This window comes from Poecilia formosa, unplaced genomic scaffold (assembly GCF_000485575.1).
Source record: "Poecilia formosa unplaced genomic scaffold, Poecilia_formosa-5.1.2 Scaffold421, whole genome shotgun sequence".
Taxonomy (NCBI): Eukaryota; Metazoa; Chordata; class Actinopteri; order Cyprinodontiformes; family Poeciliidae; genus Poecilia; species Poecilia formosa.
In genome coordinates, this window is record NW_006800360.1 from 67,823 (window position 1) to 90,221 (window position 22,399).

Consider the following 22,399-nt stretch of genomic DNA (forward strand, 5'->3'; position numbering starts at 1 on the left):
TTTCCATATTGTCCCATTACAATAAATATATTTCATTGAAATTTTATGTGAAAGACCAACACAAAGTGGTATGCAATTATGGAGTAGAAAGAAAATTATACATGGTTCAAAGTATGAGTGTGGTGTGCAAAAGTAATTTCTCTTAGGGCAACCAATTGCCTTCAGAAGTTGCCTGATGACCGCTAATGACTAAATAGAGTCCACCTGTGTGTAATCTAATCTGAGTACCGATCCAGCTGCTCAGATGTTGGTTAAGTGAACATCGGGGAGCAAACAGCATCATAAAGTCCAAGAGGCACACCAGGCAGGTCAGGGAGACGTTTAAAGCAGGATTAGGCTATGCAAAGATTTCCCAAGCTCTGATCATCTCACATACTCTACCAACACAAGGCAACAGCTGATCTGGCAACCAGTGGTTTGTTCTGGTTCTCTGAAGTCCAAAGGGTAAAATCATGGACATTATGAAGGATTCCCAGATATGGAATACAGTTTACCAGGCATTTCATTCATCCTCATCAGCTACTTGTATTGAAGTAATTTAAATCATGTAATTATTTATATCATTCATTTACATGCCATCTTTCCAAGCATTTAAATGGTCAATTGCTGAATCTTCACATTGGTGTATGTGGAAACCAGTCCTTCCCTAAAAGAAATTTCCCCCTGTTCTAAAATCAGCTCAGAGAATAAACTTTAAAATACTGTTAGTTTATAAATCACTGAATGGTTTAGCACCAAAATACATTAAAGATCTGTTGTTGTACCAACCTTCCCAACCCCTCAGGTCTTCTGATTCTGGTTCTGCTCTGCAACCCCAGAACCAAATGAAGAGAAGCGGCATTCAGCTTCTATGCACCACAAATTTGGAACAAACTTCTAGAAAACTGAAAAACAGCTGAAACACTGAGTGCCTTTAAATCAGGATCCAAACACTACCTTAGAGTTGCTTTTGAACCTTAATAGATGGAACATTGATCTGCATATTTCATGTGTATTGATGATTTTAATGATGGCACTTGACAAGATATAATGTCTGTTATTGGTTTTCATAACTGTTGACTATATGATGTTTTTGTGAAGTTTGTTTCACAATGTAAAGCACTTTGTACTGCTGTTTTACTGAAAAGGGCTTTACAAATAAACTGGATTGATTTATGTGAATCTGGATTTTCCATCCTGTGAAACAAGAACCGAACATCATGACTATTCTAAAACAAAAAAGATAAAAATAAAAATCCTCAAACCAATTTAAGCAACGTTCTAAAACGTAGTGAGGAAGACTGATCTTTTCTTGGTACGCAAGAAATTACAACAAACATGTTTTCCGTCTCTTAACAATCCGTTGAACTTGTTCTTTTTTTGCCCAGTCTCTTTGTTCTGGAGCATTCCTTGCTCCTGTGGGGGGTCTGTTCTTCTTTCTCCCCTCCTGCTGCAGAGGCTGGGAGGAGTGATGGCTGCTAAACAAAGACCCAAGCAGAGGACATAATTGGAGCTGCCAACACCAAGGCCAGAGGCTGGTTCATGTCAGTCTGCGTCAGCCTCAGTTTAGCTGCTCCGTTAATGAATCCTCCGGCTTTCTGGAACTCAGGCAGCTTCTGACAAATTAGACACAAATGAAGCAAATGAGGTGTGAGGCGTTTCAGTGTTATCCGAGTTTTATTTATGTCATAATTACACATTGTTTGAACTTAATATTGTCTTGAGAGTTTCTGCTCAAAGAACTTGGACGGCAGGGCAAACGGAACAAACAAGATCATTTCCATCTTCCTTTAGTAGCACGGAGAAACGAAAACAGGGATCTGAACGCGATGCCCTGCTCCCCAACACGAGGTGATCCAAAAAGCGGCTAAAATCTTAAATCTTCATATAAAAAGCATTGATAAAATGGAGGAAATCAGTAGTGTGCTTAAAAAGGCATGCGGTCAACATAAAGGGCCGGGTCGAAGCGGCTCAGTTAAAGAACAGGGTGTCGGCGCCTGGACATGCCACGGACTACAGTCAACAGAAAGGAGCTCAGTCCGGTTACAGCAGAACGACTAGAATTAGTCCTTTAAAAAAAAAAGTCGACATTTTCAATCCTGCATTGAAAAACCAGTCCATCTTTTTCAGCAAAGACAAAACTGTCAGCATCAAACTGTACATTTTTCTTCATGACATGCTATCATGTTCAAAATATTGCTAATAATAACGAGTTGGTAATGCCTCCACGTAAACAATCTAATTTATATCTAAAAAGTTCAAGCAAATTAAAAAAAGTATTAAAATCCTATTCTCTAGTATCTATTGCTACTGTGAGGTCATGTCTAAAAAAATACAGAAACATGAGAGCAGGTCAGATTCAACACAAATGTCAGTTAATATATTATATAAAAACTTTTCACTAAAGTCCATTTTCCAACTTCCACAGGGCAGAGCCTGTTGCTTTAAAAGAAACTGTACCAGGTAAGGGGATGGTGAAGAGAACGGTGTGTGTGTGTGTGTGTGGTGGGGGTGGGTGGGGGAGTTTAAGGGGGCAACCAGAACCTTCTGCAGGGTGACAGTGTGACCGGTGAGTACAGTATTACAGTATCTGCATCCTCAGTGTGTAAGCTTGAACCAGGAAGTGAGCGATGGGAAGGTGAGCAGAGGGGGCGGGGCTCATCCCTGCCTCCCAGTTCCTGCTGAGGAAAAGCACCTCCTGGTTTCTACGAGTGGTGGTCGTTTGAGTTCAACTGAGACGGGATCAGATGCTCTGCTTGGTGAGACGGTCTGCTGGGAGAAACCAGCAGATATGACATGTTAAAAAAAAAAAAAAAAATCGGAGGAAATGGATTCAAAACAAGTTTCTAGCTGCGTCTCCCACCATCAGTTCCAAGTCGGCCCGTTCTCAGAGCTGCAGCCTGAAGAACAGTTGGGTGCTGTCAGCTGTCACGGGGGGCTGTACGTGGGAGGGGGGCTCCAGCTGACTCAGCAGGTCCAGGCTGCTGCAGGGACTCTGGCCCACGGAGCACGCTCCCTCTGGGTTCCCCCGCTCCTCCATGGGACCAGCAACTCCACTGCCAGTGCTCCCAGTGAAGCTGAAGCTAGCACTCCTAGCCTGGAGCAAACCCTGCAGCCGCTTCCTTTCCTGGGCTTGTTTGGCCCTGTTGGCGATGTAGCGGACCCTGCTTTGGCTCCTGGAGGAGGTCCGTCTCACCAGCGCCTCCTCGGCCTCCTGCCCCCCCGTGCCTCTGGCTCCGCCCTCCGGGATGAAGTCACAGGGACTCAGGGGCTCCACGTCGGTCAGCCTGCGCAGCTGCTCCGTCAGGTCGCTCTGCGGCCGGCTCCTCGGAGCGCTGCCCTTACGGAGAACATCTCTGCTGGGCCGTACGATGAAGCTGCGGCTGATGCTGCGGTACTTGCTGTCAAAGTTGCAGGAGATGTCCTCAGAGGTCAGGTCTCCGAGACTCTTTGACATGGACGGGGCTGAGGTTGCAGCGCCGCTCGGCCTTTTGGGCGACGCCTGCTTGAGTCCTTCCATGTAAAGCCGGCACCAGGTGTGCCTTCTTTGGGTCAGTCTGCCAGGTGACTCGTCTGCAGCGTTCTGGGCTGGCTGCAGTGGGCGGGGCTTAAGCTCGTCTTTGGGACAGCTCCTTTGCTGAAGGTTGGGGTTGGACTTGCTCTTGCTGACCCTCACCGTGTCGCAGGGAGGCGGCGCGGCGCGGCGGCAGTCCATCCAGGAGGCGTCGCAACCGTTACTGGGACTGGGCAGAATGCAGAGGCTCCTTCTGGCCAGGTTAGGTAGAGACAGGTCAATCACCGTATCGTTGGAGGAGATGCTGGAGGACGAGGACATGCTGTCCCTGTGGCTGCCGGGCTCCAGTTTGCTCCAGAGCTGGTCGTTCATGGTGGCGTCTGTACAGACCTCTGGTACAGCCGACTGGGCCGGCTTGGCTCCCTCCCCCAGAACGTGCCCTTCGCTCTTTGCCCGTCTTACTGGGACAGGTTGTGGTGGGGAGCTGAAGAGAGCTCTCCTGGCCTGGGGAGGCTGAGCAGCTGGGGGCCCCAGGCTTCCCGGGGGCCGTGTTTCACCTGGGGGCTCTGCTCTTTGAGGCCTTCTTTCTCCTGGAGCGAGAGTTTCTGGTGTTTTCCTCCGTTCTGGTATCTTCTCCTCCAGGGCGCCTCTTGTTGCCTGGGCGACTCGGGGGGACAGAGACGGTTCAGCCATCTCTGCGGGATTGTTGGGAGGGAAAGACGTGGAGGCTTTAACGTCTCTGCTGACTTTAGTGGTGCTGTGCGCTGCGCCATACAGGGGACTGCCGGCTGTAGAGGCTGAAGGAACAGCTGATGGTGGATGCAGCGGTGTAGGAGTGGAGCGATGCGGTGACAGGCTCTGCTCTGGACTGGAGGCAGAGCGGATCAAACAGCTGCTACTGGGATTTCCCCCTTTTAGTGAAGGAATGCGAGGAGGGGAGTTTGATTCCTGCACCGTGGAAGAGTCTGAGGAGAGAGCAGCAAAGAAACCTTAGTAACCACATGGAGTCCATCATCCTGTTCAGTTTAATGTTCACAGCCAGCTTTCATCAGTGTAATGCAATGGTATGTAATCTTAATAGCACAGTTTTATTTACGTGTCTGCATGTGTTTGGATGCGACCAGGAGACGGAACGTCAGCCATGACAGTACGCCATGTTTTCCCCGTGTCACTCAGTCAGGAGCTGAGATGCAACACTAAGAGCTGAGGAAATGCAGCAGGAAAGACCCGCTTCGCTCTCCGGCCTACACGACCCATCAGAACACAGCTGGACTCGAGCTAATCTGGAAAACCTCCTGCAGAGTGACGGCAGTGAGGACATTGCCAAGTTCCCTCCACGCATCACGACACGGTCCAGATTCCCTCCAGCAAACACGAGCTGCCAGTTCAGCCTCAGACCACGTCAGAAGCCAGCAGCGTGCTAGCAGACATGCCACGCCACGACGCCGCCGCTTCCATACGAATCTTTTCTACTCCCGCGTCGTCTTTATGACCTCGTCACAACCTGCAAATTTGTCTATTAGGCAAGTTCCTGCAGATGAACCAGCAACGGCATTGAAAGAAGAAACAGAAAAAGCAGCAGACTGATTCTGCATTTCAGTTCAGAATCAATACTTAAGGCTGTAATCAGTGGGCTAAACAGGTGGATCTAAAACAAGCTAGCTGGTTTTTAATACACTACATTATCAAGCTTATTAGGTCATCCATCTTCACAAACCCTCTAACTTATCATTCATACAGAAACACACCTCTTGGGTCAGAAACTGATGTTACACTGATGTCCAAAAGGCCTCGCTCTGAGTTTCTGCACCAATTAATTACAAAGTTGTTCAGTCAGGTTGAGGTCAGGACTCTGTGCTGGTCAATCAAGCTTTTTCACACTGAGGATCTCAATTTGAGCAATGGTGTGTAGAACATAGAGTCAATAAGGCAATTCACCAAATGAAACAGATTCATTTCACATAGACTTTATATCTGGTAATTATGATGAGTGTCTTCTTGCGGTTAATGAAAACATGACATTTAAGGTTAGAATATTAAATCTGACCAATAACAACAATAACAATAAATATACACTAATATATTAATACAGAAATGTGAATTTAATGAAAAGTATACTGAATACCTGCTTAAAGGTTATGCATAAAAAGTACTTCTAATCTGAACAAACAAGCCTCATCAGAACATATTCTAATTCCTTGAATCTGTCTACAGCTGTGTCTCCACAGTGAAGCATTTAGAGTTTCTCTCACTGGAAATCAGGAGTTCACACCTGTGTGTAATAACAGGTGTGAACTATAGTGTATTAAATAACACTATGCATCAGAAGATTGATTTCTTTATCGCTTTTCCCATTAGAAGCAGAATATATTTGTTCCAATGTTGCAGCAGTGTGTAATGTTTCAATTAAAGTGCAAAAAGTGCTACATTTACTGTTAACACACAAGCAATAATTCACGGGTGAAATAGTGATGAGATGTAAATGGATGATGCTGAGGAGAAACAAACCATTTGAATTTCTGCATTAGACTGCAATCTCTCTGCTGTTGTGAAATATAAAAACATACGTAACGTAACCCTAACCCTAAAGGATAGACTTATTTCTATCCTTTGGACAGCCCCCCACCCCCAAAAACAACCTAAAGTCAACTTGAGGAATAAACTCTCCATCTCATTTTTGTTCGACCAGTCAATGTACAAAGAAAAGCACAGAATAGAAACTTTAATGATTTAGTTTATTACTAAACTTTAGAAATACAGAAAGAAACAATCACTTTCCAAAGGGTTTAACCAGATCACATGGCTAAAGCTAGCACAGCCCTGGATGCAGTCACTATGCTGATTTGAAAGGTTCAAGCTTCTATCAGACATTAATTTGAGCCACGATTCTGAAAATGGACACAGTGTGGTCATTTTCAGAATCCTGTCACACATCTGTAGATGATTTTGAGAGCAAGAATGAATTAGATCACAATGGCTTTGTTCATGGAAATAGCGGTGCAAAAGAAAATAAATGGGTGTAAATGCTGAAAACCTACAGAAATTCTGATTTTATTAACTTGTTTAAACTGTCTACATGTTAGCATATTGTTATGCTGAAGCTTGCCAGAGAGGAAGAACTCTACACCCCCGTTGCCATTAAAGACCACCCAGTTACTGAAAAACACCCACTGTGAGCCCACCTCGCCACTTTTGTACACAAATCCATGGAGGGTATTTCCCGTTTTCTCCATCAATCTTCTGGGATAGTTTGATTGTCGTCATTCGTTAGGAAACATTCTTCTGTTTTTATTCTTGTTTAAGGCTTTTTTTTTTTCTTTTTTTTTAACTCTGCCCCCCACCCCCCAAAATAAACAAATGAATAAATCCCATCCCCAGGAGCAAAGGGAAGATGGAGAAAAGATGGTTGGTGTCAGAAAGGACAGTGAAGTGAAGGTGTTGCAGTACTGCTGGCATGCATGTAGTGAGTTTACCTGGCTCTGGTCATCCCCTCAATTCTGCACTAGGAACAGAGAAAGCGTGCAAAGAGGAACAGAGAGGAAAACAGGGAATTATCCAAACTGCAACGAGAAGGAGGAAGAGAAGCAGGCAAGCAGCAGCTTGTAGGACAGAACGCAACTCATCAGGACATGTTGCTCTCTAATATCATGATGTTCTACACAGAAACTGGGTCTGGAACAGGCTTACTATAGCATACATCTGCCAACATCATATGACTATGATCTACTCCAGCGCAGCCAGAACCTAACAACTCTAAACACATTCTGCTTTCCCCAAAAGAGCCATTTGCATATAAAATATCTCCATCACATGATCTACCAGCAGGCAGAGGGGAAGAGGGGGAGCATCAGGGTGGAACAGCTGGGTCCAACCAGAACAGCAAAACAAGGAAATCCATCATGTGAGCAGGAGGTTTCTCATGGACGCAGAGGAAACATCAGAAACTTGTGACTCTGAGCTCAGCCCATCACACAGGAAACCTTCCAGGACTCCAGCTTAGTAGAACATGGATATACCATGAGGCTCAGGAACGTTACAATTAATGAACCGGGTCGGAATGATTAAACTTCCAAAATATACAATCCAGAACCACTGTTCTATTAAAACAACAAAAAAATAAAGGTCTAGTGTGAATGTTTGAACTACTAGTCCACATTACTGATGCCTACTAACTTAAACCTACTAAGTAAAAATAAGTGTACATATATAGGCTGCATCGGTTTCTAAGATGCAGGTGTCCATGTTGTAACATGAGGTATTTACACAGAAAATTTGATTCATTTTTTAACTTTTAATGAAATGAGTACATACTGGAAAAATACAGAAATATACCAGAGTCTACTAAACGTCTGCCTAATAAAAAAATATACAGTAGTACAGCAGGAAAAGTAACTAATAACCATCTTCATCTTCCTACTGTGCACTAAACCAAATAAAGTCTTCAGCATCAGAACTTAACAGTGAATCTCGTTTTCGTTGTCGCTCTCACTGTCACTTTCATTGAAGCATATTCTATCGCAAGCTTGTGCTGTCCTCTTCATCACACAGCAGCCCAGCCTTTCAAAACATGTTGGTAGAAAGCTGCATGGTAGCTGCACCGCCAGGCGAAAACAGGAGCTGCTTATATTCCGCAAAATGTGGTTAGCTGCTGTCATTTCAACTATTAACGTCATGTTTTGTTAGTTGTTTTTCTCTCTATAGAAGCTACAACCAGCCTGGCGTTCTGCTTGGCTGTAGTACTTTCCAGGAAGGTTTTACTTTTCTTTAAAACAGGAAGTCTTCCAGCCTGTTTGCCAGTGTAGTTGCTACTACTGACTACTTGTCATGATGGGAATGCTCAAGCTGAACACAGATGTTCAGTGGAGCTGAGATCAGGGTGGGCACCAGGCCATTTCACCCTCTCAGAGAATCTCATCTTGATTTATCTGATCTGAGACTGGCTCCAATAAGGACAGGCCTTGGAGATGCCGACCCACAGCATCACACTGCCTCCACCAAAACCTGCTTGGTATAGGCAGAAAGAATCTTATACCTGCAAACTCGATTCTGTTGCTTAACCCCTTTTTCCAAATGTGTAGAAATTTAAGCGAGAATAAAGCCTTTAACATACAAAATATATTTTCAAGAAACATTCTTAAAGTGGAAAAAAAAAAAAAAAACTATTTTGCTTTTAGTGCCAAATTAATAGAATCCAAGTAAAAAACCTTCATGTCTAGTAAATCAACATAGTGCTACAGCTGCTCTGGTTTGTTCAGAACTTTAGAGTTCTGAATAAAATCTGAGCCGTCTAATCAATGGGTTCACAGACCTGAGAATTAAAGAGCTGCAGTTCTCTGCTGGCTGGTGAAACAGATGTCTGAGAGCTACGCCTTGACAACGACATCAAACTAATCCCAGTTTACAAAAAAACTTACCACTGTTCTCATCTGTTGAGAAGGTTGGTAACATCAGGAAGGAGATATTTAGAGAAACAAACCGAGTTACTTATTAGAAGACTGTTTCAATAAAATATTTGACTCAACGAGTTTGGTAATAAAGAAAAACAGAGTACTATGACTACAACTACGCTGGACTCATGTTTACCGCCATTCTATCTGGGACACAATGGGTGAAAAGGTTTCTCACTACAGAGGACTACGGTTGGACCTACATCCACTACCAAACATCGACTCCAAGTCTATAACAGAAGCTCGTCTACAGCTACCACCAGGTTGGCCTCAGGTTCATCTTACCAGCAAAAAACATGGGGGACTTATGGTGCAGCTCTTCCATTTTCTGGGCAAACAGGGCGTTCATCTCGCGCTGCAGGGTCCCTACCGCCCTCTTGCGGCTGTCGAGGACAGAGCGTGGAGGCAGCATGGGAGGCGACTCCAAGCTGCTCAGACTGTCACAGCTGCTGCTGTCGCTGAGCAACAGAGCTTCACTCACAGTCAGGGGTTTTAATGGAGTGGTTGATGAGCCACAGACAGACCCATAGTTGGGGGGGGTGGTCTGCTGCCAGCATAGGCTGGTCCTGCAGTCTGGAGCCATGCAAGGTGCAGGTGTAACGGCGTTAGGGGAGCGCCTGCGTGGAACGCTGCAGGACCGGATGCTCCTGGGATGAGCTTGAGGATGAGGCCGGAGGTGTTGGGGACCGAGAGTCTGTCTGGCCTTTGACCTGGAGAACGGGGCGGTACATAGGACAGCCTGAGGAGGCCACTGAAACTGGGCTTCCATGCAGGAAGTGGCTTTGGACAGAGGCTGCTGTAAGTCAGGAGGGGCAGCTGCTGTCTTGGCAACTGCATCTTGTCGAGCTTGTCTCTTGTCTGGGTCTGAACGAACATTTCTCTCCTGTCTGTCCCCGTCCGTCTTTCCAGACTTGCCTTTTTGTGTTTCCTCAACCTTTCGTTCGGCCTCTGGACTCTCCTTGGAGCCAATCACACAGGTGATGCAGTTGGAGGACATGCCCATCCTACCTGAGCTACTGAGAGCCACTCGAGCAAACACGCCTGGCTTCATGTCCAGCGGCTCGTGAAAGCGGAGACGGCTGGCCCGCTTTAGAGGTTCACTCATGGGTCGGCGCTGAGCAAAAGGTGAGCTCTTACCTTTGCTCTCCTCTGGGTGGAGAGCTCCGTTCGTGTCAGGACGGTCCCAGGAGCCCTTGGCTTGGCGGGGGTCCACCGATTCCCCGATGTGATGCTGTGGTGAAGGAGTGAACTGGTAGGATGTGGCTGCAGATGCCCTGTCTCTGTCCTCAGACTCCCGCTCCTCACTTGCCCCCTCCGAGCTATAATCTTTGGTGTCGATGGCGAGCTCAGGGAAGCCCTTCTTAACTTTGGGCTGGCCTCTGGTGGGGGCGCTGGCGGTGCGGCGCAGGAGGTGGGCACCGAACGGGTGCTTACGGCCGGGGTGCACAACAGCATGGCTGTCCAGGGAAGCCTGCTTTGGGTTTCTGTGAAACAGACCCTTTATACCACCGGCTGCTCTGGCCTGTGGAAGAAACAGGAAGTGGTGAAAAACACTGAATCAATCAGGGGCTGATGTTTCCACATGTGAAGGGACTCATCTGTGTTAGAAAAAAAAAATACACAAACCATTTTGACACAGTAAGTATGCATGCACATATTATACACACACACACATTTACAGAAGAAGCATCTGTAAATGGATCAACCATACAGCATTGTGCAAAAGTTTCAAATCATCCCACATATCCTTTTTCGCCCCCAAGCCATTTATCTGTTAAACTAGTCTTCATCAGCTGTCTTTGACATGTAGAAACCTAAACATTTGAATGGAAAACCGTATCCTTGAAGGTAAAATATTCCGACTCTTACTATGATAACTTGATTATTGCACATCTGCATTAACTTTCCAGCTGGACATTGTCTGTTTGTATAACACAAAGAACTTGGCTGGGAACTAGAAAATGCTTTAACATGCTACATGTTCAGGGCTAGTTCACACTGTCTGAACACTTAGACAGTTAGACAATGATGGTAATGCTTGAGAAACTCAGGAGATGAAGATTACAACTGAGCAGAGCAAACAAAAAGGAGTGTTAGTGGGATCAGGTAGAAGGTGTCTTTCTGGCACATGGAAGAGCAGGTTGATAACAATCTAATAAACATTAGTTGGAATTAGATTCCAAACAGAAACCGCTGTAGATCAAGGCTTTGCAACAGAGGAAGAGCACTGAACTCTGCTTTCCCTTTCTTCAGCACAAAATATCTCAAGATGAATGAAAAAAAAATGGCAGAGGACATTTCCCTTTCTTTTTCTTAATACACAGATCAAAGTGTCTGACAACATTACACAAGAAGTATAAGAATAATAAAAAAATGTTTGTGTAGAAATGCACCTACAGTGTGTTAAAAAGTTATTTGCTCCCTGACAGATTTCCATACTGATGATTCGTTAGTTCATTTTTCCTAATGAACTAATTGTAATAACAGACCCAGAGGAAATTCGAAAAGGGCATTAAGGGAAAAAATCATACGAATTACCCTGACCCTAAATCTAATATCTGCATCAAGCATTTAAAAAATGTAGAACTACAAGTTAAGTAAGTAGAAGTTAGAAACTAGAAATATGTATTTTCTCCACCGTAGACACATTTTGTTCCTCCTTTCTTTGCATATTGTTTTCATTTAGCCACAGACGGTTTTCCATCATGGTGTTTCATGCAACCACAAGTCATGCAACATCATCTGAAATGGATCACCATTGTTCCAATACTGTATACTCCAATAATACAGAACAGCTTTTGCTGTGATTGTTCCAAAGTCCTGCTAATGGTTTGTCAATGCTATCCAGACTGAAATAAGTCAAAGACTGTTTCAGGTGTTCTTAAATGTTTTGATGAGGATGTGATGCGTTTCTTTTTTTTAGATCTTTCGGCCTACTTTGTGTAATTCAAATGATTTCTTGATCCTACTGGTCTGGTAGTGATCAGGTCTGGGGCAGTGAAATTGAACTCGGCATTAAGCAAAAAGTGGTTGATAATTCAAAAACTGCATTTTGTATCGACTCATATTATCATTTCTGCTCTGCCGACTTGTTCATACATTTGCCGCGGTGCGCCACTTACACAACTATCTAGAATAAAGGTTCAGGTATATATGGAATATTCAACAATACTGATGCTAACAATTTATATAGTACACATTAGATTTAGTGGCAGTAATGAAACTAATTCTTTTCAACTTCCATGAGACAGATAGAGAACAGCTAGCTGCCACACTATTTTTACTTAGTCTCTAAAGTTCAATAGTAAAATTAAATTAAATAAAAAGATGAACCATGTAACAATTAACTATGTAATTCCTCTAACCCTCGTAAGAAGGGCTGTGTTTGTGTAATGGTGGTGTGAGCTTTGACAGTATTTGAATCTCCATCTATTGAAAGCTGCTGTGTTCACCGAGTGTCTGGAAAATACTAAAAAGGACCTTTTGATGCGTCATGATGCTGGTCCTGCCCGGTTTATTGGAGTTTGTTGTAAATTTCACCTTGATGTCAATTATTTTTTTCCCCAAACGATATAATATCAGGAGTGTAGTTGAGGACTGAAAGTGAAGACAGCCAAACAGATTTCTTGACATGGTATTTCTGATGTTGGATCTACTCGGGGGGGTAAATGAATGCAGCCAGTTCAAGGCTTCATAACTCATGTGCAGCATGAGTTGGCCTGAGTTCCTTATGCCAGAATATGGCTGATAAGTGTGTTGGGTGGTGGATTGTTAAGGTGGAGGTTGTGGCTCATGCAAGATGCCAACTGGAGCTCACTACACCTGAGATTTAAGTTGCAGCTTCAAGGCTCCTAAAACTGTCCTGCCGTTAGAGTGTGGTAAGAGGCGGTTCCACTGAAATCAGAAACAGACACAGGAAGAGAGGGAAAAATCTGAGAGAGGATGAAAGAGGGGGGAAAAGAAGATGTGGGGTGGACCGAGACAGAAATCACAACAGGAAGCACACAGAGACAGCAGAGAAAAGGAAGTTCAAAGTGAGGACATTATGAAGAACAAAGCGGTCATTCACAGCATGGCTGGAGACACAGAGAGCATCCAGACAAACGAGACAAAAGAAATACAATGAAAAGCCAAATGGTAATCTAGTGCTGCTTTATATACTAATGTTAAACCTGACACTTTACTTAAAAAGTAATAAGAAATAAGTTACTGCTACAGGAAAATGTTATACCACCATATGTAAAAAAAACAACATTTTCTATAAAACTATAAAAGTTACATACTGCAGGTTTGAAGTGTCTCTCGTTAAGGAGGAGAAGTGAGGCTCAGACATTCATGAGTAGAAATCGGATCTCCTCACACGCATGAAAAGTTCAGGTACTTGCAAACACCTACCAAAGTTTGACTTTTAGTATATCAGCATCCCAAGATTGTGACGGTCTCAGTAAATTTAGCAAACTAGTGTTGTTCTTCAGTCTACCAAGTTCATAGAGTGTTGAATTAAAAGCAAGAGGAGATCTTTTGCTCCCTGGAGACATTTCACCTCCTCTGAATGGCTTCTTTAAAGGCTGATGACAAGTTAAGATGCAAAACTCTTGGCCATTAATCAGAATGCATCCAATCACTCCACAGACCAATCTATAAACACTGAATAAAAACTGAAGCAGCAGAGTTTGCAAAACACGTTCTTTTAACTGTCCAACCTTTGGCTGTGCATTTCCTGAAACTCCAACAGACAGAATGGCCTGATTGGTTAGAGAATGTTCCCCAGAGCATTCTCTGCAGGTCAACCACTACTAGCACACAATCATGTGTGAAAAGACCCAGGCCTGTGTCAAACATAGAATTAGAGAAGAGGATGGCCTCCTCAGGAAGTACCTACCTTACCGGTGATGTCATTCACAGCCACATGAACAAAAATGGAAGCTTCCTCCATACCTTCCAGGTAAACGTGGCGATAACCTGCACACAGATCCCAGCATCAGTAATTCTGAGGACATACACTTGTGTAGCATACTAACAAGCCATTTTTAGGAGATTAAGACGTCTTTGTGTGCGTTTGGTGAAAGACCTGGGGTGGCAGGGCAGGATGGAGGGTTGAAGTCAACCTACTGCCTTGAATCGGCAGATTTAGAACAGGGAGCGAGTGAGGTCCAGACAAATAGTGGCTACCTCATTTCTAGCCATCAACACACTGAACAGATCACTAGACTTCAGCTAAGTGTTCTTTGTTCAGTAGCAGCTATTGAATACGATAAGAGCATAATGGTGTCCAAACACCAGCAATGCTTTAAATTTCAGGAGTATCCAGGCAATTATTTCATAGGCCATGCTCTACAGCAGCTCAGTTGAGGTCCGCTACATGAGTCATGTGGTTCTGGAATGCCAGCTTGGTTTTTGACAGCCCACATGTGCAAAATGTCATTGGCTTGATTTATGGTAGAATGAAGACAGGAAGAACAGAGAGGCTGCGATGTGCAGGTTTCCATTAATTTTTTACATTGTCTACAATTTTCACCCATTTTATTTGCCCCAGTTTTACCTTATCATCATGTCAATGAGCAGAAACTGAATCATGCAGTAAAAAATTCTACGATTCATTTTAGACAGAAACTTAGTTTGGTTTAGTTGTTTTTATGTGTAAAATATCAGTTGTTTTGCCAAATTATTCTTATCGAGATTTTACACTTTGAAAATACAATCAAGTCTGAATAAAGTTCCTCTATAATTACTACATGATAATAACATACAAGTATAAGCTAGTTTTAGGGATAAACTTGACATTCTTACAAGTTAAAGCTGTGCAGTTTTTCTGCTTATATCTACAAAAGAACATTTTGTTTCATGAAAATGACCCTTCTCAGAGTACAGCACTAATAGGATCCAGTGTAATCTGCTTTGATTTTTTTTTATTATATCAAAATAATGCTCCTTCTTAAATATAAAGCTGGTAATCAACAGAGCTGCTGTTTAAAATCATTTTCAGGGACTGGAAGTTTTGATACTGATCACTTCAGAGAAATAATAAACCAACCATCAGAACAGAAAAAAAAGAAAGCACTATTTGCAGACAACTATTCATTTGTCTTTCAATTAGGTAACAGGTCAAAGAGAAACAGTTGGAACCTGGCTTTTAGAGATGTGATCTATCGATGTGGTCATCGTCTCCGATTCCTACCTGGCATCATGCTGTGGAAAGCGATGGTCCGCTGTCCGATGAAGTCTTGGCCGATGGGGTCATGATCCCACACAAGGAAACGCACAAGGGCCAGCTCCGGCATGTGAACCGTGAAGACCAGAGTCTCCTCCCACATCGGGTTGAACCCTGGAAGAGCCAAGAGTGAGGTCACGGACCAGGTGAAGGTGGATATGGAGGAGGGAAAAGGAAAAGGTGGAGGCAAGTGGAGGAGGACAAGAAGAAAGATGCGAAAAATAAATGGAGATTGTGCAGAAAAAGAGAAAGAAGGGTGCAGGAGACGAACAGAAAGTGAGCTCTGTGCTCATTCATTATTCAGGATTTTGTGGGAGACAGAAACAGCAGACTGAGAGGTGCTGTCGCTGCACATTACGCTGTGGTATTCAGTTCTACATCAGGAGCCAAACATGCAGTTCCAACACTGAAGGTGAGAGTCTGATTCAGCAGCAGCAGCAGCACCACAAACATACGTGGGTCAAAGCAGAGCTCCTCTGTCCCCACACACACTGTCACATCAAACGGGATATTTATGCACTAATACAAGCATTAACTGGAGCACACAGAGTGACAGCATGCTAGGATGATCAGGTGGGTGGTAACTTATCAGTTAGCAAACAACTCACCGTTGTCATCCACCACTCTGGTCTGCTCTTTGCAGCAGTCCACTGGGAGGCCGATGATCTCCACCTCCACAAACGGATCGATAATCTGAAACAATGATGTCACAAAGCATTAAGGAGATAATAGAAAAACAACAAAACTCTCCTCAGTAAACCAGACCAACCAATGATATTATTAACACAGTTGCTAAGGAGACAGAATGTGCACGGGTGGACAGGTTTGACGTGCGACATCTGAAGGAAAGTAACTTTATCAATATCCTCTGGACAACATCTCTGTCTCTCTCTCTCTATTATAAATATATGCAATAAAAATGGCAATAAATTTGCACTTACAATAATAACACAAAAGCTAGCTAGCCAGGTGTAAGGGTATATGAGTAGTCAGTTAGGAGTAACGTGGACTCAAGACACAGAAAGTAAGGAAGATGTCTGCATGCCAAAGAACTGGTGGGGCGCCATTTAAACTTTTGTCTGACAGAAAAGTTCTGTGGTAAAAAGAAAATACTACATTAACCTATCAGGATATACAAGTTTAAAAAGCTGTCATGACAAAACTTAAAATCCTGTGAGTCACGTATTTTATACCAACATACATTTATTGAAATTAATTCAAGATATTTTAAGTCCTTAACCTTAGATACATTAATGTATTAGTTTTTAAGGATGTGAGAGCACCTTAATAAGTCTGTATATAAACCTGTGGTTTATATACAGACTTAGCAAAAATAAACTACAACAGTATAACGGTAGTTCTCCACTGCAGCAATGACACTATGGACCTCACTATAATGCTTCCTCTGTTTGCTTTCAGCTGCTGCAGGTGACTCTAGAGCAACAGAGGAATCTACAGGATAAATACAAAGTGCTATACAAAGATGAGTGTGTTATCTGACTGATTGTCCAGTTTTCAGGGATATTGAGTGTCATTTGTGTCAATATACACAAATCACAGCAAACTCTGTGATTTTGCTGTGAGTTGTGTGTAATGCTGCCCTTTGGAGGTGACAGGGAGAAACAACCTCTACAGAGCAGTAGGAGGGGTGTGTGTCTTGTAAACAAAGGAATCAGGCCCACCTCTCCTCTGTCTCCCAGCATTGAATCTTTGGGTTTGGGCAGCTGTTGTCCACTGATTATCTTTAACACCAGCTGTTTCTTCATGCGGCCTGGCAGGGGGTCCTCCAGGTTCGGGTTAAAGGCACCTGAAGCCGGTGGGACAGATTTGTTCAAAAGAGAACTGATGAGCCCACTGTAGAGAAGTGGAAAGGCTACGGAGCACATGCAGGTAGAGGGAAAACTGCCTGAAGGAATATTTCCTGAACAAACCTTCACACATGCAGGCGGGTTTGAGGATGTAGCCACAGTTCCCGTTGCTGTAGAATTTAGCTCGGTTGAGCTGAAGGACCCGCCCCTCAGACTGGTAATTCAGAGCAACTGAAATCACAATAATGTAGAGTAAAATAAGATATTAGATATTAGACTGAGGAGCAGAATAACTAGATAATGTCTTCAAGGCTGTGGAAGCAGCAGAAAGCAGATCTGAAAGTGTGGCGCTGTAAACTGAAAGTCCATATTCATCCAAAATGGCTGGCTGAGCTCTTACCGAGCTGGCAGCCGCTGCTCCAGAAAGGCTGGGGGTTGAAATTAGAGGAGTCCACCCGGTAGGAGGACGGGTAGATCCGGGACAGCTGGCGCTGGTTGAACTGGATGAAGGATCCAGCTTTCTGTTGCATCAGCTGATGGGCTTTGGTCTCGCTCAGAGACGACACCTGCCAGCTGCAGTTAGCTGCCACACAAAACAAACAGCTAATTCGCAGAGAACAGTGCAATTTGCATGGATTATGTAGTTTAGAGGCATGAATTGTAATCCACTTCGTTAGAGCTGAGTGGAGTAGTTTTGAACAGTCAGTATCTTTCCTACAATAAGACAGTCTAAGGTTTCAGTTTGGTGAATCAGAAAAAAATGTAGTTGTTGATAGTACAATGATCACTTAGTGAAGGTACTGTCTACTCAGAACTAACCAACTACACTCCAGCTAAAAAAGCACAATAAATAAATCCAATTAAATCGTGTGCACAGCCTGCATTAGCTGGATGATTTTACACTCACCTTGGGCTTCAATATCATACAGACCCACAGAGCAGGTGTACTTCACCAGATCAGACAGGGCTCTAGAGAGCTTCATGGTCTTCTTCTTTCTGTGGGGCCAATGAAAGGGTTAAAATATTAGAAATCCATACAGTAATTACATTAAAAAGAAGAGGAATTGATCAAAGTGCAACATTTACATTAACCAGAAAAGGTTGTTTCAGGGTTCACAGCTGTGACTTGCTGACTCAGCATGATCACATTTCTCTCGGAGGCCACAGGAGTTAAAACGGGTACAGTAAGAAAGGCCCTTGCTAGTCACCATCAGTGCGCACAGAGTAGTGAAGGTGTGTGTTTCTGGGACACGTACTTGTTGTGGTGGGGTGGAGCTCGAGAAGCGCTGCTTGTGCTCTCCTGGTCCGTGTCTGTATCTTCGTAGCTCGACGTCTTCTTCAACTTTGACGACTTTTTCTGTGAAAACACTGAGCAGGTCACCTGACAGGCAGCATGGGAAACACAAACTCATTGAATTGTGTCCACACAAGCTCCATTTCAATTTAAAACTTAAATCTCCAAGAGTTTACAGGGAACTTATTTGTGTGAACAAACTACTTCCTTTATTGTCATTTCTAGACTGACTGAGGCGTTCGGAGGGCGAAACATCAGGGCCAACCTTGCGCTTGGAGAAGCTTCCGATGAAGGAGCGGCTGGAGCGCTTGGTACTGCTGGGGTTGGTCTCATCGGCTGTGTCTGTCCCCTCATCACTTTTACCCTTTAACCGGAGAAGAAAGTCATTTTCCTTCAAACAGGAATGGAGAAGTCGAGAAGGAACCAAAAGGGTTCTACCTGTTCACATAGTCCAGGACTCTGATCAGATCATGGTTTCACAGACAGCATTACACAAATATGTAACTATGCAAGAACTCAAACTGCTTTAAACCTTTGGCTCAGACTTATTTTGTCTCAAATCTAAAAACATTAGGAGATTAGAACTTACATTAAGGACTTATTGCAAAAGTTTGGATAGCCTAAATCTAAATACTGGTTACATTTAAAAAATACAAAAATACACTGTATAAAAGTGTATAAAAGTCTTTTTTTGCTCTGATCTGTAGATGAGTGATTTGCAAAAATTCAATGGTATCTGCATACTTTAGAAAGATAATTCATCCAAAACCAGAGAACAATATTGGTTTGCAGTGATTAGGAAGTGGGAGAGCCTTGTGGCAAAACTCGCTGCTCTCTGAAGAGCAATTGGTGCTTCACATGTCACCATAAAAATCTCCAACAACAGATAAAAGTCGCTAGATTTGTCGCTCGCCGCTTTCTTAAAATGTCACGACAGGGGTACCAAGCAAGGGTACAAAGTTAGCAACAGTGTTTCTTTTGTCCTGACTGCAACTTGTTTCACACCACTCCTCCCAGTCTTGACCACACCCCTTAATGTCTCCTAAAAACTATTTTAGATCATTGTCATGAGTACATGCATAAATCAGCTGACTGTCACCACTCACCTGTGTTCTCCATAACAACAAGATGTCAGACATTGTGTCCTCAACATGACGATCCTGACTGAGTTAGTTGGGTAAATAACAAGCTTGTTCTTTATATTCTGTGTTTACCTTGATGTCACTCTTATCAAGGGTCTTCCCACTTGGTGGGAGGCCAGCGATGGTGAAGCTGTCCGGATCCTCCCGGTCTCGGATCTTGGACTCTTTCATCAGGTTGTCCAGTTTTTTCTTAGCCATGTTTTCCACCTGCTTCCTGTTAGCTGATGTCTGCAGGACAGAGCAGCAGCGGAAGGTTAGATGGTGAATGGCATAACGCTCAGATTCAGTCTGTGAATGTTTCCTCTTGAACAGAGAACATCACATTCACACTGATGTGTCAAACAGATGTGTCTGCAGCTCCGGTAGAGTTATATAGAGGAGTTCAACAGATCGTCAGCCTCCAACAGTTCAAATGAAAGACATTCTCCTAAGCTGTTCAAGAGCAATGCTGTCTTCACAGACACAGGTTTAGTTTGAGTAGAATGCACATGCACAGTTCAGCCACAAGATGGCAGATGTGATCAATAACTCACAAAAGTCAGATCCACATGAAATTAAGTCGGAGGAATTATTTTTACTTTGAATGAATATTTCACTGCAGGATCATTTCATTGAAACGTTTGAAAGAATTGTTAGCTGAATGCTGCATTTTCTTCTTCCTATAATAAACAAAATGAATCCTAGAAAAAAAAACTTCATCCATTAACTGAAAACGAAACAGCAGATCCTCAGGATAAACAGGATTATCTGTTCTGATGTGTTTAAAAACCGTAAACTATATTAATCGGCCTACTTTTTTTTTTTTTTTTTACTTTTCACATTGAAGTGCTAAATTTAAGCACTTCTGTAATGTCGCTGGAAAAAGATTAAAAATCATTTCTCTTAAATAAATGTTGTTTCGGTCGGCTTCATGTGTCTAAATGGTTCCTTCTGAGGAGAGCTGAGGCAACGTTCTGACGCCCAACAGCTTGAAGCTAAACAGGCAGGATGAGAGCGGATGGAGCATGACTGAGATGGCTAAAGATGAAGTCTTTGATACNTAATTCGCAGAGAACAGTGCAATTTGCATGGATTATGTAGTTTAGAGGCATGAATTGTAATCCACTTCGCTAGAGCTGAGTGGAGTAGTTTTGAATAAGACAGTCTAAGGTTTCAGTTTGGTGAATCAGAAAAAAATGTAGTTGTTGATAGTACAATGATCACTTAGTGAAGGTACTGTCTACTCAGAACTAACCAACTACACTCCAGCTAAAAAAGCACAATAAATAAATCCAATTAAATCGTGTGCACAGCCTGCATTAGCTGGATGATTTTACACTCACCTTGGGCTTCAATATCATACAGACCCACAGAGCAGGTGTACTTCACCAGATCAGACAGGGCTCTAGAGAGCTTCATGGTCTTCTTCTTTCTGTGGGGCCAATGAAAGGGTTAAAATATTAGAAATCCATACAGTAATTACATTAAAAAGAAGAGGAATTGATCAAAGTGCAACATTTACATCAACCAGAAAAGGTTGTTTCAGGGTTCACAGCTGTGACTTGCTGACTCAGCATGATCACATTTCTCTCGGAGGCCACAGGAGTTAAAACGGGTACAGTAAGAAAGGCCCTTGCTAGTCACCATCAGTGCGCACAGAGTAGTGAAGGTGTGTGTTTCTGGGACACGTACTTGTTGTGGTGGGGTGGAGCTCGAGAAGCGCTGCTTGTGCTCTCCTGGTTCGTGTCTGTATCTTCGTAGCTCGACGTCTTCTTCAACTTTGACGACTTTTTCTGTGAAAACACTGAGCAGGTCACCTGACAGGCAGCATGGGAAACACAAACTCATTGAATTGTGTCCACACAAGCTCCATTTCAATTTAAAACTTAAATCTCCAAGAGTTTACAGGGAACTTATTTGTGTGAACAAACTACTTCCTTTATTGTCATTTCTAGACTGACTGAGGCGTTCGGAGGGCGAAACATCAGGGCCAACCTTGCGCTTGGAGAAGCTTCCGATGAAGGAGCGGCTGGAGCGCTTGGTACTGCTGGGGTTGGTCTCATCGGCTGTGTCTGTCCCCTCATCACTTTTACCCTTTAACCGGAGAAGAAAGTCATTTTCCTTCAAACAGGAATGGAGAAGTCCAGAAGGAACCAAAAGGGTTCTACCTGTTCACATAGTCCAGGACTCTGATCAGATCATGGTTTCACAGACAGCATTACACAAATATGTAACTATGCAAGAACTCAAACTGCTTTAAACCTTTGGCTCAGACTTATTTTGTCTCAAATCTAAAAACATTAGGAGATTAGAACTTACATTAAGGACTTATTGCAAAAGTTTGGATAGCCTAAATCTAAATACTGGTTACATTTAAAAAATACAAAAATACACTGTATAAAAGTGTATAAAAGTCTTTTTTTGCTCTGATCTGTAGATGAGTGATTTGCAAAAATTCAATGGTATCTGCATACTTTAGAAAGATAATTCATCCAAAACCAGAGAACAGTATTGGTTTGCAGTGATTAGGAAGTGGGAGAGCCTCGTGGCAAAACTCGCTGCTCTCTGAAGAGCAATTGGTGCTTCACATGTCACCATAAAAATCTCCAACAACAGATAAAAGTCGCTAGATTTGTCGCTCGCCGCTTTCTTAAAATGTCACGACAGGGGTACCAAGCAAGGGTACAAAGTTAGCAACAGTGTTTCTTTTGTCCTGACTGCAACTTGTTTCACACCACTCCTCCCAGTCTTGACCACACCCCTTAATGTCTCCTAAAAACTATTTTAGATCATTGTCATGAGTAAATGCATAAATCAGCTGACTGTCACCACTCACCTGTGTTCTCCATAACAACAAGATGTCAGACATTGTGTCCTCAACATGACCATCCTGACTGAGTTAGTTGGGTAAATAACAAGCTTGTTCTTTATATTCTGTGTTTACCTTGATGTCACTCTTATCAAGGGTCTTCCCACTTGGTGGGAGGCCAGCGATGGTGAAGCTGTCCGGATCCTCCCGGTCTCG

The 22,399-nt window shown here is 43.3% G+C and overlaps 1 protein-coding gene and 1 long non-coding RNA gene across 2 annotated transcripts in view; one reads left to right on the forward strand and one right to left on the reverse strand.

The window, feature by feature from the left end:
* Nucleotides 1-1,637: 1,637 nt before the first annotated feature.
* LOC103155327 (1-phosphatidylinositol 4,5-bisphosphate phosphodiesterase eta-2-like) overlaps nt 1,638-22,399 on the reverse strand; it is a 51,146-nt gene continuing 30,384 nt past the window's right edge. Inside the window, exons 10-25 of the mRNA XM_016663453.1 lie at nt 21,370-21,468; nt 21,067-21,191; nt 20,718-20,806; nt 19,468-19,712; nt 18,519-18,617; nt 18,216-18,316; nt 17,867-17,955; nt 17,360-17,542; nt 17,083-17,190; nt 16,834-16,958; nt 15,760-15,844; nt 15,119-15,265; nt 13,823-13,902; nt 9,198-10,462; nt 8,313-8,335; nt 1,638-4,458 (exon numbers count right to left, since the gene is read on the reverse strand). Coding sequence (XP_016518939.1) covers nt 2,867-4,458; nt 8,313-8,335; nt 9,198-10,462; nt 13,823-13,902; nt 15,119-15,265; nt 15,760-15,844; nt 16,834-16,958; nt 17,083-17,190; nt 17,360-17,542; nt 17,867-17,955; nt 18,216-18,316; nt 18,519-18,617; nt 19,468-19,712; nt 20,718-20,806; nt 21,067-21,191; nt 21,370-21,468 — 4,455 coding nt within the window. The 3' untranslated portion in view covers nt 1,638-2,866. The remainder of the gene's footprint in view (nt 4,459-8,312; nt 8,336-9,197; nt 10,463-13,822; nt 13,903-15,118; nt 15,266-15,759; nt 15,845-16,833; nt 16,959-17,082; nt 17,191-17,359; nt 17,543-17,866; nt 17,956-18,215; nt 18,317-18,518; nt 18,618-19,467; nt 19,713-20,717; nt 20,807-21,066; nt 21,192-21,369; nt 21,469-22,399) is intronic.
* On the forward strand, nt 6,969-8,636 carry LOC107833646 (uncharacterized). The gene is made up of 2 exons (XR_001659412.1): nt 6,969-8,066; nt 8,291-8,636. It is a non-coding gene; the product is annotated as an uncharacterized LOC107833646 (long non-coding RNA).